The sequence below is a fragment of the Haliaeetus leucocephalus genome, unplaced genomic scaffold (genome assembly GCF_000737465.1).
Source record: "Haliaeetus leucocephalus isolate CR32 unplaced genomic scaffold, Haliaeetus_leucocephalus-4.0 Scaffold328, whole genome shotgun sequence".
Taxonomy (NCBI): domain Eukaryota; kingdom Metazoa; phylum Chordata; class Aves; order Accipitriformes; family Accipitridae; genus Haliaeetus; species Haliaeetus leucocephalus.
Genome location: NW_010972764.1, coordinates 175,873 through 190,906, shown reverse-complemented (window position 1 = coordinate 190,906; position 15,034 = coordinate 175,873). Strand labels below are relative to the sequence as shown.

General features: G+C 42.7%; 1 protein-coding gene across 1 annotated transcript; it reads right to left on the bottom strand.

The window, feature by feature from the left end:
* Nucleotides 1-779: 779 nt before the first annotated feature.
* SRD5A1 (steroid-5-alpha-reductase, alpha polypeptide 1 (3-oxo-5 alpha-steroid delta 4-dehydrogenase alpha 1)) lies at nucleotides 780-14,802 on the bottom strand. Its single transcript, XM_010571468.1, has 5 exons — nucleotides 14,465-14,802; nucleotides 12,331-12,497; nucleotides 6,520-6,621; nucleotides 4,245-4,395; nucleotides 780-846 (listed from the first exon to the last, which is right to left on the bottom strand). The coding sequence occupies exons 1-5, from the start codon at nucleotides 14,800-14,802 to the stop codon at nucleotides 780-782; spliced, it is 825 nt and encodes a 274-aa protein (XP_010569770.1).
* Nucleotides 14,803-15,034: the final 232 nt, after the last annotated feature.

Genomic DNA, 15,034 nt, shown 5'->3' with positions numbered 1-15,034 from the left:
TGTTAACAGTGATAGACTGGCCTAAGTATTGCAAATAAAGAACGCCTTCCACAAACAGGGTTGAGCAGGAAAACATGTATTGAATATTGAGACAGTCATCAAATTTGAGAGGTAGATGACAGTCTTATCTATTATTTGGGAAAGGCAGCACTACAACTGTTAATGTAAATGGCATTAAGTATTACCTACCCACTGTCCATTGCTGTGTAAGAGTGCAAAGAGGAGGAAGAACACTCTCTCTCACCTAACAGCAGCTAGTCTCATCTCATGTCCTTCATCTGCATCATCATCAGTTCTCCAGAAAATGCAGGTGGGGGGAAGAAAGGATTAAGAAGGCAAGGCAAAAAAAGTCAACCCCATTTGTGCATGCAGACAAATAACAGGCAGAACACCCCATCCAGACTGCAGTGAGTGTGACTGGGCTCACGGCACAATCCTCAGCACAGTCTGGCTAGATCAAGTGGGAACAGCAGAAGCCTGCATAGGCAGAAAAGAAAGTACCAGAAGTCCTGTACAATACTTTCCACGATGTGAATTCAAACACAGTGCCTAATGTATTTATGATCGTGCTCCACTGTTGGAAAAAGCATTTCTGTTCCTATTCACCCTGTCCATCAGATTCTGGTTTTTATTAAGAGGAAAAGCAGTAACTAATAGTAGCACTGATGCAAAGGCTTTGTCACAGTGATGATCAGAGTATGCCGTCAACCGGCCAACACCTGTAAAGTGTTAGCTGTTACAAAACACATTCATTTCAAAAACGGTGTTAAAAGTACAGCTCAGTACACAAATGGGATCACAATTTTTCTGTTCTTTGGGTAGTCTTCAAATTTCTCAAGGTACCATCTGAAAAACAAAGAGAGAAATCTGATGAGTACTGAGTCTTCAAAATGCTGTTGAGGAAATTAAGTAATGGTACAATGCATTCAATGTAATCCATATATTTTCTGGCTACAACCCCCCAAAAATGCCTTTAGAACCTACTCTGGACAGAAAACTGCCATTTACCACACTCATCCTAATGACATCTAATCACCAACTACAGTGAAAGAAAGTTACTGCTGCCAGCAATGGGAAATCAAACCAACAGATGTGGTGAGAGCAGCTAGGGAAGGAGTAGTCTGTTGTTGCAAAATGTATGTAGTTATGCATCCTGAGTATTTGCATTTTAGAAGTAGAAGGGAAAAAAGAAAATCAAAAACATTCAAGGGGATAACATGTCAAATTGTATAATGACTTCATGTGGAAGCAAGGGATACTTCAACATATGTTTGACAGTCCTGTTCTGGATAGAAACATCTTCAGTTCCAGTCAGGATTTGGATAATTGAACTGAATGTGACAAATATTACACTAGCCTTACTGCTAATCACCCTCAAAGTCCATCACTATTTTAAAACCCAGACAATTTTAAAAGAATAAATGCATAGTGATACCAAGTGTTATTATTTGTCTGGCCATCTTATATAACAAACACATTTACTCCCATTTTCAAATATTTACTCTTCTGCTTCTCTAAAATAAAAAAAAAGAATTAGCTTCAAAGCTGCAGGTATTCATATCAATAGCTAACTGCAAGATCAAAGCTGGAATAAGCAGGGAACAAAAGATGCAATGCACATTAACCTGCAGCTGTGGAATACCAGCATTACACTATTTATCCTTTTCAGTCATTTATTCTAAGTTTTTGTCCTGGTTTCAGCTGGGATAGAGTTAACTGTCTTCCTAGTAGCTGGTACAGTGCTGTGTTTTGAGTTCAGTATGTGAAGAATATCGATAACGCTGATGTTTTCAGTTGTTGCTCAGTAGTGTTTAGACTAGAGTCAAGGATTTTTCAGCTTCTCATGCCCAGCCAGGGCACCTGACCCAAACTGGCCAACAGTGTATTCCATACCATGTGACGTCCCATCTAGTTTAGGAACTGGGAAGTGGGGGGCAGGGATTCGCCGCTCGGGGACTGGCTGGGTGTCGGTCAGCAGGTGGTGAGCAATTGTCCTGCGCATCATTTGTACATTCCAATCCTTTTATTACTGCTGTTGTCATTTTATTAGTGTTATCATTATCAGTTTCTCCTTTTCTGTTCTATTAAACTGTTCTTATCTCAACCCACGAGTTTTACTTCTTTTCCCGATTTTCTCCCCCATCCCACTGGATGGGGGGGGAGTGAGTGAGCAGCTGCGTGGTGCTTAGTTGCTGGCTGGGGTTAAACCACGACAGTTTTTCAAACTAAACAGACTACACGAAAATATTTCTTCACTTACATGGATTTGCTATTTTTAGTTGGGTTTTTTCTGCACCCCTCTTCCATTTTTATGCATTTTTCCTTTAGTGCAAATTACTTCCTTTAACAACATTTAGCTTTTCATAATGCTCTGTAAGTCAAGAGCTCTGAAACAGCACTGTCAAGGCTTAAGACAGACAGAAACCAATCATGGAATTTGAGCCTGAAGAACATAATATACAAGGAGAGGCTGAGGAACATGGCATTGCTTAGTCTGGTGGGGAAGAGACTAAGAGGCTCTGTTACTGCTGCCTACAGGTACTGGGAGTTAAGACAATGGATCAAAACTATGAAAGAAATGCAAACTCTTGCAGCTGGAATGCAATGGCCCCATGCAAAAGTGCAGGCCAGAGACTGACTGGCTAGATAGCAGCTCTGCACAAAAGGATGTGGACAACCTGCTAGACAAATTGAGCATGAGTCAGTAATGATCCCTGCAATGATGAAGGCTAACTGCATACTGTCCTGCTTTAACAAGCATAGAGCCACCAAGTCAGGGGAAGTGCTTATTCTCCGCTACTCAGTGGCTGAAAGCCTGCACCTGCATTACTGCCTCCAGTTTTCAGGTTCCTGTGCAATAGAGATGTCCACAAACTGGAAAAGTATCCAGCAGATGGTCATTAAGACGACTGCATAGCTGGGACATACAAGAGGAGAGGTTGAGGATACTAGGCTTGTTCAGCCTGGAAGGGAAAGTAAGCAGATCTAACTGCAGTCTTCCACTACCTACAGCGACATTAGAGAGAAGACAGAGCCATACCCTTTCTGGAGGCACACAACAAGTGGACAAGTGGCAGGGGATAAAAGTTGCAACATGGAAAATTCCAACTGGACGTAAGGAAAAAACCCTCTTCCCCACGAGAATGAGAAAAATCCTGTTCCAGGGCTTTGTCAGAGTTGTGCTGAAGCCTCCACCCTTGGAGACACTTGAAACTCAACTGGATGAGGTCCTGGGCAACCAGGTATAGCGTCGTGGTTAGCCCTGGCTGGAGCAGGTCACACCAGATGGCTGGACTGGACAACCTTCAGATGCTCCTCCCAACCGAAGATATTCTGTGACTCTGCTCAGTAGTAGCAGGTGGTAAAACAAGGAGAAATGGTGACAGGCTTGGAAGGTTCAGCTTAGTATGAAAAACTTGTTCACTGGGAGGGTAATACAGACCTGGAACACCCTACAAACAAGGTGCAGAAAAACCTCAATTTCTGGAGGTTTTCAAGACCCCACTAGACATAGCCATGGCTGCCCTAACAGACAGTTAGCAATGATTTTTTTTTCAACCTACTTCCTTGATAAATTCATGTTTATTTCCTCTTATGCCTCTAAGTTTCAGCATGAGAACCAAAGCAGGAAGCTAAGAATAACCAAAATAAGATTAAGGTGTTCAAATTCTTTTAAACATGCTACTCCTTAAAGAGAATCCTTTCAAGTCTTCTCAAACTATGATCCTTTTGTTAGCAGGAAAGCCACATTATGAATACAGTACATTAACAGTTGGACTGTTTAATTATAGAGCAGAGACTTTATTAAATATCATCTACCAGAACTGTTTTCATATTGTCTATACACTTGATTATAAACAATAGGATATAGACTTGACTATAAAGTGTGCCTGTCACAGAAGACTTTAGAGTGATTTTCAAAATTTTAATATTATAGAAACAAGTTTGAGCCACAAGGGAAAGTATAGTATGTGATCAATTAAGACAATTTTCCAAAACTTGTCTATAATCTTTACAGATCCACGATGTTGACCACCTCATCGTACACTGTGTGTGTTTATGCCCAGTACTATCCTGTTGAAATTCTGTAGTGCTTAATATTACTCAGAGTATTCTCTATCATATCCTCCATTGAAGTAGCAGTCTTTCACAAAACTTGCTCTGCAACATCCCGGTGGGATGATGTGAAATGGAAATGAAGTGTGGCATAGAGACAACAGAAACTATAAGACACAAACACTTACTGGTGGTGTTGCTTTGCCCTTGAACCCAAGATGAAAAGCGTACACAACGCAAATGCAAGGCTTTCAATGGTGCAGCAGGCAAGGGCAAACCCAAACCATTCCAGGATCTCTCCAAAAAAGTTGGCTCCACTGACATACTCAAACATTCCCCCTGAAAGCCAAACAGAGTTGTTTTAAAAGCACCTTAATCAAGGAGATCCCCAATGCTATCTTTTACTGTTAGTCAAATAAGAGCTACATCACCAATGTCTCCCTATTTTTTGAAGGCAGTGTTTTTCAGTTCAAGCTGTACTATGGAGGATCACTTCAGACCTCATTCTAAGACAGACCTTCTCCAGCTGCATTTTTCCTCTTTGAATCATGAAAGAAAAGCAGATTTACCAGTATCAGAAGTGAGTTCATGCCTCTAAATAATTATTCAATGATGATATCAAACTGGCTCTTTGATCATAAACTAAACCTTTTTTAAAATATGTAAAAATAGAAAATATGCTCCCCTTTAAGAGTCCCAGAAAATACTCATAGGGTTAGTTAGCATACACTTTAAGTACTTCAGAAATTAAATCAATTATGAACAAAATTATTATTATGAATTAAACTTCCAAACTTATCCTCTTGCTTAAAATGCATTGCCCTTTTGTTCCTCTACCACTTGAGCCCTGACACTCAGTGAAAGAATAATTGGCGGTCAGTGTTAAATGTGTTTTACAGCCAATTATGCATAAACAACCAGTACCCACCTGCTGGGAATTTTATAAAATAAGAACTTGCACCCTAATTCCAAAGTTAGTATACAAATTGATAACATCTCATTATGTGCTTTACTAGCAGGACTAAACAAACAAGTATTTGCCAAATGTAATAAAGGACATGTTTTGACCTTGCTTTAATTCCTTTGCTTTTGTAACAAAAGAGAAGCAGAATTCTAGCACTTAAACTGGATAAGCAATATCCAAAAGACCAACTCCTTCTGATCATGCAGCAAATAACATCTTATTTCCTTCAGAACTTTTTTGTACACTGAACATAGTACAGTATGTTCATATTCATTTTTCACATGGGCATTTGGATTTACATCTATTAAAATTATGAAGTTACCTTCTTGGTGAAAAGTAACAGTCTACTGCCTTATATACCTATTTCTTCCAGTCTTATTAAAAAAAAAAATCTCACTAAAGCCCGAGAGAGCAACAACTACAGGAAAAACTTAGACAAACAGCAGAATTCAGAGGTAACTTATTTTTCTACTCTCACTGAGTGTAATACACCTGGAAGAGTCTAATGTTTCCAAAAGTGTCAATAAACCTTAACACTTCAATAGGGTCCATAAGAAATCCTTTCATATTCTCCATTTTCCCATGAAGGCCAGAATTTATAATGCCTAACTTTCTTTGGATTTCTGTCCTCTTTTCCCCGTGCCTCCCTTACCACAGCAGTCATCACCCTCCGGTTACCTATGATCCCTCCCTCTTCCTACATGGGACAACCTAAGAGGGGCCAGCCACACACAGCTGCCCAGTACTTTCTGCCTCCCCTTTCCTGCCCCCACACTGGGATGATAATTTAGGCTGTCTTCTTCCACCCACCTGCTGATTCTCACAAAAGTTGTGGAATGCTATGTTACATTTTTACCACTTTCTAAAAATACAGCCAGAGTTGGTCAAGAAATTCAGACTCACAAGCCACACGATATCATGAAACAGATCCCTTCAAATACTTGGCTTAAGAGGAAAAAAACCCCCCAAACATTTCCCACACTATGAAATCACTTCTTCAGGTAGACAACGAACTGCTATTTCCAGTTTCCTCTTACATCATAAACGACTACCTCCCCTAAAAGACACCAAGCATTAGAAGGTCACCTCTAGGCAGAATCATGTTAGGTTGGAAGGGACCTCCTGAGATCATCAAAAGCAGGGGCAGCTAGAGCCAGTTGCCCAGGACCACGTCCAGTCCGGTTTTGAGTATCTCCACAGATGGAGACCACACAACCTCTCTGGGCAACCTGTGCCAGTGTTTGACCACCCCCACAGCAAAAACTGTGTTCAGATGTAATATCATGTGTTTGTGCCCAGTGCCTCCGGTCCTGTCACTGGGCACCACTGAGAAAAGCCCGGCTCCCTGTTCTTCATTCTCACCCATCAGGTATTTATACACATTGATAAGATTCCCCCGAGCCTCCTCTTCTCAAGGCTGAACAATCCCAGCTCTCTCTGCGTCTCCTCATCAGAGGTGCTTCTTCTGCTACAAAAATTTCTGTACCATTTTTACTTACCTCTTGGTATCTTGTAACCACTTTCCCCTGGTTTTCTCAGATTCCTGAGAATATGATCAGAATGAATATTGATTGCCATGCCAGTCAACCACCCTATAAAACCTGAGGAGAAATATTTAAAATACTATCTTTAATAATACACTGACCCAAAGTGCTTGTTCAGAAAAACTACAGTTATATATTGCATATTAGGCATATTATCTCAAAGCAGTAGAAATGTAAGCATTACAAGCAATTCTGGTGACATCCTGCACAGTCCCAGTCCCACACTGAGCTCTTCAGTCAGCACAGTTCACAGTAATCAACACGTCTCTAGATAGGAATAGTACTGTAAGTATAAAGTTTATTCTTATGTTGCTAGAATTATGTAAACAAATGTATGCATGTGCATATATACATATGTACTGTGTATATTTCCCTAACTTCCACATAGAAAAACAAATACACTAAAGCTTTAAACACTGAAAGAAACAGCCATTCTCATTCCTACCAGAGGGAGACACCTCAGTCTCCCCCCCCACCTTTTTTTTTACTGACAATATACAGCAGACTTCCATGCAATCAAAGGAATAATAAAATTGTGAAGGAATTCACACACCATTTACTTGTGTCATTCAGCAAAATGGTTTTACCATTTATACTAGGCTTTCATGAAAACTGAGATTGTCACTTTCTGCATGCTTATATCTTGCTGTAATTGCATGGGATAAATCAAAAAGAATTTAGGATTCAAATTCAATATTTTCACCCTTCTATTTTGAGTCCTTGGCTACACGTTACCCATGTTATTTTCCTTCAAAGGCAGCGTTCTTTGTTACTAGCAGCAGACAGGATTAGTGTTTTGAGGGTAGATGCATTGTATTTTTTTTGAATCCACCTCCAAAGTCACTGATTTTTATTTCGATTCCAAAGAAAATGTCAGTGATGTGCTTCTAGAGCAAAGTCGCTTCACACACCAGGTAAAGAAAGCTTTGTCTTTTTGCACCCATAACGAGTCTTTCAGATGGTTCTCCTTCAATACAGAGAAATCCGGTAGTACAAGAGCAAAGACACTAAGTGGATATCCAGATGTATGAGGCCATGTTGCCAGACGAGTAGGTTGTCAGAGTATACTTTACCAAGACTTAAGCTACATTTCAAAGCGAAGCTACAGATGTAAGCAGACCTTGCCTCTCAAACAAGTTGCTAGATAGGCAGCTTTCCTCTCTCAATCCCTTGGGGGCTGCGTTTACATAAAGGACCTAGCTGTCTGCGTCCACATGGATTAGGAGAAAATGACTGCTCTGCAGAGAAACTGACATTTCTGTGTGAAAGCTCTCTCCATATTTACCTATATAAATAAAAAAATGTTGTTTGATTAGCTTGTTACAATCTGCTTACATTACAAAACCAGTAGCAGAATTTAGTCCTGTGAAAAGCATATTTCTGAACCTTTTGTTCATACAGCACCGTGCCATAAGTTTCCATTAGAAATCAAGGTGTGGAGATGCCACTTGCAAAGTGTCTGCTGTAGTAAAATTTTACCATAATCCTTTCAACTATATATTCAATGTAATTACATCATCATGAGATAGATTAGATAAATGTAATGAGGAATTTACAGACCAATTCATGTAATGACAATGTTCAAAACCACAGGGTGAGTAATTCAAATGCTGTTGAATTCTACTTTTAGGAAAACTGATCATTTTAACTTTTTCCTTCAAAACAGATCTCTATCCAAACAGAGAATCTTGAATCCCCACGGCATCCAGCCACAAAAAGAGTTTGCTTCTCTTAGTATTTGTGATCATGTATCAATTTGCAAATTGCCAGAGAAGATTGAGACTACCTTGAAAAACAAGGGATATTATTCATACAACTAAATAAGCAAGTCATTGTCTCTATCCATACAATAATTTGAAAGGAGATTTCTTAACAAGCACACAGATTACTTCTACTTAATGCAAACAATATTTCTACTAATTTATTTCACTATTAGCATGAGGAAAAATCTGTACTGAAAGTTAGTACCAGTTCTAGAAAGAATACTAAATTTATTTCTCGGGAGAGGAAATCAGAGACCCTTTGATTTCTCTGAAATGCCACTGTAATTTTGGAGAATGTTACCAGTGTATTCTGTATCAGTACCTGTTTGCAAATTAGTATCTGAACTACTGAGAACTTTTCAGGTAATGCAAAAAGACTGGAGCTTGCTTTAAGAATGCCCAATTGCTGTAGAAAATTAGCTTGATTTTGTGCTTTTTTACCCCTCCTACTTGAAAACCACCACATGTCAGAAGGAGACAATCAAATCCTGCTTCATGGACAACAACCCGGTGAACATAGGCTGTTTTCACAGCACCCCTCTTCAATTTGAAGACCACTTTCCCCTGAAGTACTGCATAACCACGTTCCCTGTGCCCTTACTCTGTACTTCACTGTCCTCACCCTCGGATCCTCACGTGGCCGAGGGCTAGGACCATGCTCTGCAAAGCCAAGAGCTGGTGATCCACCACGACCTGCAGGACTTGGCTTCCCCCAGAGGGAAACATGGATACGGGAACAGGAAGGGAGCCACAGCATACTCCGGTAGGTTCTCTGAACCACAGGATGCACCACACAACATAGATGACCTCACGAGACTGTTAAACTCAAGAGGCTTTTTTGCTTCATCAGGATAAACCTGGAGATTAAGGCCTGGGTTCCTAGGAGGAGAACACTTGCATAAGGAGGACAGTAACTAGGTCTGTATTACCAAACGACCTAGTGCAAGAGAAGAGCACGTCCGCCCTATTGCGCCAGTGCCCTCTTCACCCTCGCCCATGTAGAATCTCACGCAAAAAGACCTACTCTTGTTCTGCAGGCTATTTCAGAGTGACAGGATAGTAACTGCTGTCTGGCTCACCTCCCCAGCCCGGCCTTCAAGAACACGCAGTGCAAGATGCTGCCCAGGCACAGGCGGCGGCCAGTTTCTACAGCTGTGCTGGAAGTGCCTGGCAGACACTTCAGGTGAGCAGTGCCTCAGCTCAGGCTGCGTGGTTAGTCTTTCCAAGAAGGCACGAGATCATTTGGAGCATCCAGATGCCTGCAGATATGAGGAGAGATACCGACTAGCTCCCATCCCTCCGTCACGAGACCACGTCCAGGTACGGGCAATGCCCATGCTCTCCTTGTGTCTCTTCTCTGTAGAGAGCAGAGGTGGCAGGCAGGCTTGGTTGCCTGACTGCCAGATAAAAAGCCTCACGCAACAGACTACGTGCTGATGTTCTGTCACCTGCACCTTCCCACTTACAGGTACTGCTCCGCTTCACAGAGCTGCTGCAAAGAAAAGTGTTTTGATGCAGGGCATGGTTAGCCATCAACATTAGAAGGAAGTAGTTGAATGGGGATTTAAAGGAGTAAGAAAAGACACACAGCATACTGGAAAGGGTTTGATGAAGCTAAAGCAAGCAAAGGAAGGAGTTTCCAACTAGAAGTGCAGACAGATTAGGAAAGAACATAAGGGTAAAACACGCAGGTGCATAGGCCCCCGTTTGTAGCATTCACCGCTTCAGGGTATCACAGGTACTTTTAGTAAGTTCACAAGCTTTTTATTAGCATGCGTGTGGAAGGTACATGCTGACAGATTATGAAGTTGCTCCCACAGTGGTTTGCAAGCTCATGGTTTTATCAAGCGTTGCACTGCATTTGAAGCAGAACATTTCCATTTCCTCTGAAAACAGAGAAGTTCACTGCTCTGAACTAAACCAACACACACTCCAGAGAAATCATAAGGGAACCACATCTAAACTGTATTGCTGCTCCAAATCAATTGCTGGTGTAGATATAAGCTATTGCTTTCCCAGAGTTAACTCTTAAGACATCTGAAAAGTCAGTCTGTATACTAAGGCTCCACAGACAGAGAACACATCAGTTGTTTGAAACCTCCCACCATGACCGTTAATCAGCCTCACTTCTCCAGATTTCTGCCTTCAGTGCAAGTTTATCTCGTTTCAGCTTCCAACTGCTGAACCTTGTTTGGCTGCTACTTGTACACTCTCTCCCATTTCTCTTCCACATGTAACTCAATATAGACTGAAGAAATACCTTGTCAGCCCTCAGCAAATACGCTTTCTTGCTATTATAATTTTCTGACCTTCTACTCAATTTTTTTTTTTTAGTCATTTTAGACAGAGACTTAAAGACACTGCCAGATGTTTTTGAAGAACTAGAACATAATAGTCCAGTTGTTCAGGGAATATCCAGTGTACAACCCAGCACTACTGCATTTGAGTTGACCAAAGCTACAAGTATAAACTGCAGATATTTGAAGGTACCTAGTTGGGATGAATACCAAATCACAATGATAAATATCCGCTATGTTCTGATTATGTTGATGTGTACTATAAAAAAAGAGATATTCTAGTTACAGGAATAAAAGAAACAAGAAGTCTTAGGTTCGGCCGTTTCATAGCCATGCCAAACTATACCTAAAGATTTATTGTAATAACAGTCTCAAAAAAGCCAGCGAGTAACACTATTAAAATGGTTACTATGTTTACCAGGAGCCTTCACTTTCTTAGTTTTCAGGATAACTTTTTAAAGCAATATTTTGCCTTACAATAGTCATGAAAGCAACACTTTGCTTATAATTAGCATAAATAAATATGTATAAGCATATATTCCAAAATGGTATTATTTGAAAACAAAAACCAAACACAAACAAAAAGAACCACCAAACAAACCCAAACCAAACTAATTCATACACAGAAGTATTTATAACTGAAGGCAGATGAACCTATTATCATTTATACATTTACATCTTTCAGAAATCCTTGAAACTCAAAGAAAAAAAACAAACAAGGAAACCTGAGCAACAGCCTTATTACCTTAAGCTCTTTCAGTAAGGAGGAATTGATTTATGGCTCCTGACTCATGATTTGTTTACAGCATTGTATTGAGATATCTTTTGATTAAGGTACTAAACTAGGACACCGGAAACAAAGCCTGTGTTGCATCAGAGTCTTCAACAGTTTTGATCAACAGATCTTTTAATCAGTTTTTTGTTGGTTCCAATTTAAGGAGACTGGAATTTCAAAAGTACCAAGAGAATTTCAAGTATATCCAAGTGCCTAGCGCCCACTGAAGTCATTCCCTTGTACCTCAATTTCTCCATTTTTAGAGCACAAGCAGTACTGCCTCCTAATCTTGGCAAGAGAATCTATTTCAACTTAAATTTCTTCAGTCTTATAGTCATGACAGCGTTTAGCACTGTGGCCCTCTATTGTCATCCACAGTAACACTGCAATAAAGATAAAAGCTTCTTATTCTTGCTGTAAAAGGCTTGAGAAATCTGGGAGAAACACTAACTTGCTCCGGCTCCAGAATAACAACAAGAACTGGACTGGGTCAGATCAAGGATCCACACAGACCAGCATTCTGCCTCTGACTGACAAGGCAAAAATATTCTTTTTGATCTGAAGATCAAAAAGATCCTTCTGTAAAGATTTCCTTGGAAAATGATACCATGTTTTTGACAGTAGGCAAAAGTAGATGCCTAGGAAACAAAAAATAGGGCAAAGACAATACTTTGCCACTAAACATCTTAGCCCATTAACCATACACATGTCTTCAAGTATAAATGTAACCTCACTTCCTGATAGGTGTCAGTTCACAGTTCTAAAATAAAAAAGGTTAAAAGGCTTCCAGCTACAGCAAACAAGAGAATTAACTGTGAGAAAAGTTATAAAATGGGATTAAAGATACTATAAAATTATAATAACAATAATTTCTTTCCGTGAAGACAAAGGAAAACTACACCTAAAGTTCTCATAACATGTTTTAACTCACCTGTAATGAAACATGGATCTTTTAACCAGCCTGAAGGGTATTCTGCATAGTTGCTTAAGCTTCGGCCTTGCAAGTACCCGTTGTAAACACAGAACAGAAGCGCTAGCACAAAAGTGAAAAACGGTGTTGGTTTTCCTTCCCGGATCAGAAGAGGAAATATGAGCGCCCTATAGCAAACAAGGAAAGTAAAATTGTTGCATTAACAAACAGAAAAGATACTTCTGATGTCCAAAACTGTAATCCATGGTCCAGAGCCCTTGATCCCAGTTCAGAAGGATAGTTACACTCGCTTTAACACCTCAATGTTAATTTTGTTGCCTAATTGGAATTACTAGATCACTCCTCTCTCCCCTTACTACGGAAATCTTGAACTTTGTACCCAAGACAATTACTTGGTCCAGCGCAGTAAAGGCAAGGGGTATTTTTGCCCTCCTTTGTTCCTAAATCTTCAGTGGTATCACCAGGCTTTCTGGAACGAGCCAGGTCTCCCAATCCCTACACCAAACCCACCAGCGCTTCTGGGGGGGAAAGTCAATCCCCTTGAAATTACCCTAACTGAGCTCAGTTTCCTCCTTGCCCTAAAAGTCACTTAAAAGCATTAACTGCTTTGCCTTGACAATCTCGGTCTACCCCACGACACCTGTTAAAGACATGACAAATCCACAGGTGCAATCCCATTTGGGAAAGGAACCTTGATTGCTTTTCCCAGGGGATTATGAGAGTAAACAAACAAGCTCCAAACAAGAAAAGCAGGTGAATGTTTTTGTGCTCTGCCCCACATCACTAGCCAACTCCCAATCACCTATCAATTTAATTACAATCTATAATGATATAGGAGCAGAATTACAGAAGCCTGAGCACTCTTCACATGTCTTCCAGCTATCCAAGGACCACAGCTTCAAAGGAGCGTTTCCAGAGGATGCAAAACCGTAATGTCTTTTAAGAAAGCGTAACAAATTCATTGATGCGATTATTTAAAGCCTACTACGTTACAACGAATGGAATTGGATAACAGAGGTCTTTTCCAGTCTGCGTTCACCTACAGAACAGTCCCTTAGGCCAGCAACAGCAATAAGCAACTGGGGAAAAGAAACTGCAGTACAGCTCAGCTTTCTGTACAAAGCTTTGCCTTGTGCTTCTTGCTTTTCCCAGACACTGAGGATGAGTTAAGATCCCATGCCAAAGCTAATCTCTTTACTCTTAAGAATGGAATAGGAGGGAGTAAAGACACACTCCCAGGTTTGCAAAGCTAGTCAGCCACCAGGCCAACGGTACATTGCATCCCTCTTGACCTGAGGATACAGAATACTTTCAGTCAAAAAGCAACAGCCTCTTGCAATAAGCACCGGAAGACAACTGCATATCAGCCACACACTCAGCTTAAAATTAGCCTGACAAGTCTATCCTGCCGTATTAGCATGGTAGCAGCATTACTTGCTGAGTATCACCAGTAACTATTGTCCATGACTTGAAGGGAACAGCAAAATCTTAACCGAGCTCCAGCTAAGCTGCCTTCCCTTGAGAAGTTTCACAGAACACCCAGATACCATCGACTACGTGACAATGTGGGGCACTCAGCCTCAACTTTGCCAGGATTTTAATGAGTCATTGAATATCGTGAGCTGGAAAGGGCCCACAAAGATCATCGAGTCCTGTGGTGAAAGCCATGATTGGAAAGCAGCTACTATTTCACTGTATCAGAATTATATCAGCATCCAGAAGTGAACTTCCCTTGCTGGAAGATGGCATCCTTAAGTCCACCCGGTCAAGTCCTTGCTTGAGCGGGGGTCGTCACAAGAGCTACGGCCACAGGGTACAGACCACACTGCGTGCCTAGAGGGCCACGCGCTCCCTTTTCGTGCCGTTTCTGAAAGGTGCTGCAGCACTCCACGCAGCACCCGACCAGAGCCGCCAGCGCTGCTCCATTCCCGTGAAAACACGGCGCGCCTGCCCGCAAAGCGGCTGCAGCAAAGACGTTAGCGATTGCTACGTTAAGCGATAGAGGTTAATTCACAGCAGAGCGCCGATCTCCGCCGTCGGAAACGGTAGCCGGCCGCCCCTACCCGGATGGCCCCCGGCCTGCCGCGGACCCGCCCCCCCGACCCCGTCCGATCGTCCGTCCCCGGGGTCGCACCTGTGTGCGTAGTGCACGACGAAGCAGCCCAGGAGGAGGCGGTTAGGCCAGGCGGCGGCGGCCGCCCCACCGCAGGCGGCCAGCCCGAGCGGGACGAGGAGGGAGGGCAGCTCCTGCAGCGCCCAGGCGGGGCGGGCGGGCAGCGGCCAGCCGAAGCGCGGCGAGGAGTACCGGCCGTAGGGCATGGGAACGAAGCGGAGCAGTAGGGCGGAGACGGCGCCCAGCGCCACCAGCCCGTAGGCGAGCAGCTCCAGCAGCCGCCGCTCCTCCGGCCCCGACAGCCGCCGCCAGAACCCGCACACGCCGCCATCGCTGACGACGACACCGCCGGACCCCATCCCGCGCCACCAGCGCGCTCCCCCCCGGCGCCTCCATTCATCGGCCGGCCGGCGGCACGCCCACCAGCGCCACGGCCCAATCGGCGCCGGGGGCGTGACCGGCACCGCCCCCTCCGCCCGCCAGGTTGGTGGAGTCGGCCGCGGTGCGGGGGAGGAGCTCGGGAACGGAAGTTCCGCCGCCGGGGGGGCGGTGGAGCAGAGCGGCCCGGAAGGAGGGGCGGGCCGGGCCGGG

What these genes read in the sequence shown, in the direction of transcription:
- SRD5A1 (XM_010571468.1), bottom strand. Translation starts at nt 14,802, where the DNA reads ATGGGGTCCGGCGGTGTCGTCGTCAGCGATGGCGGCGTGTGCGGGTTC. An exon ending in GTCGTGCACTACGCACACAG is followed by an intron (nt 12,498 to 14,464) that starts GTGCGACCCCGG and finishes TGTTTGCTATAG; the next exon opens with GGCGCTCATATTTCCTCTTC. An exon ending in AGATCCATGTTTCATTACAG is followed by an intron (nt 6,622 to 12,330) that starts GTGAGTTAAAAC and finishes ATTTCTCCTCAG; the next exon opens with GTTTTATAGGGTGGTTGACT.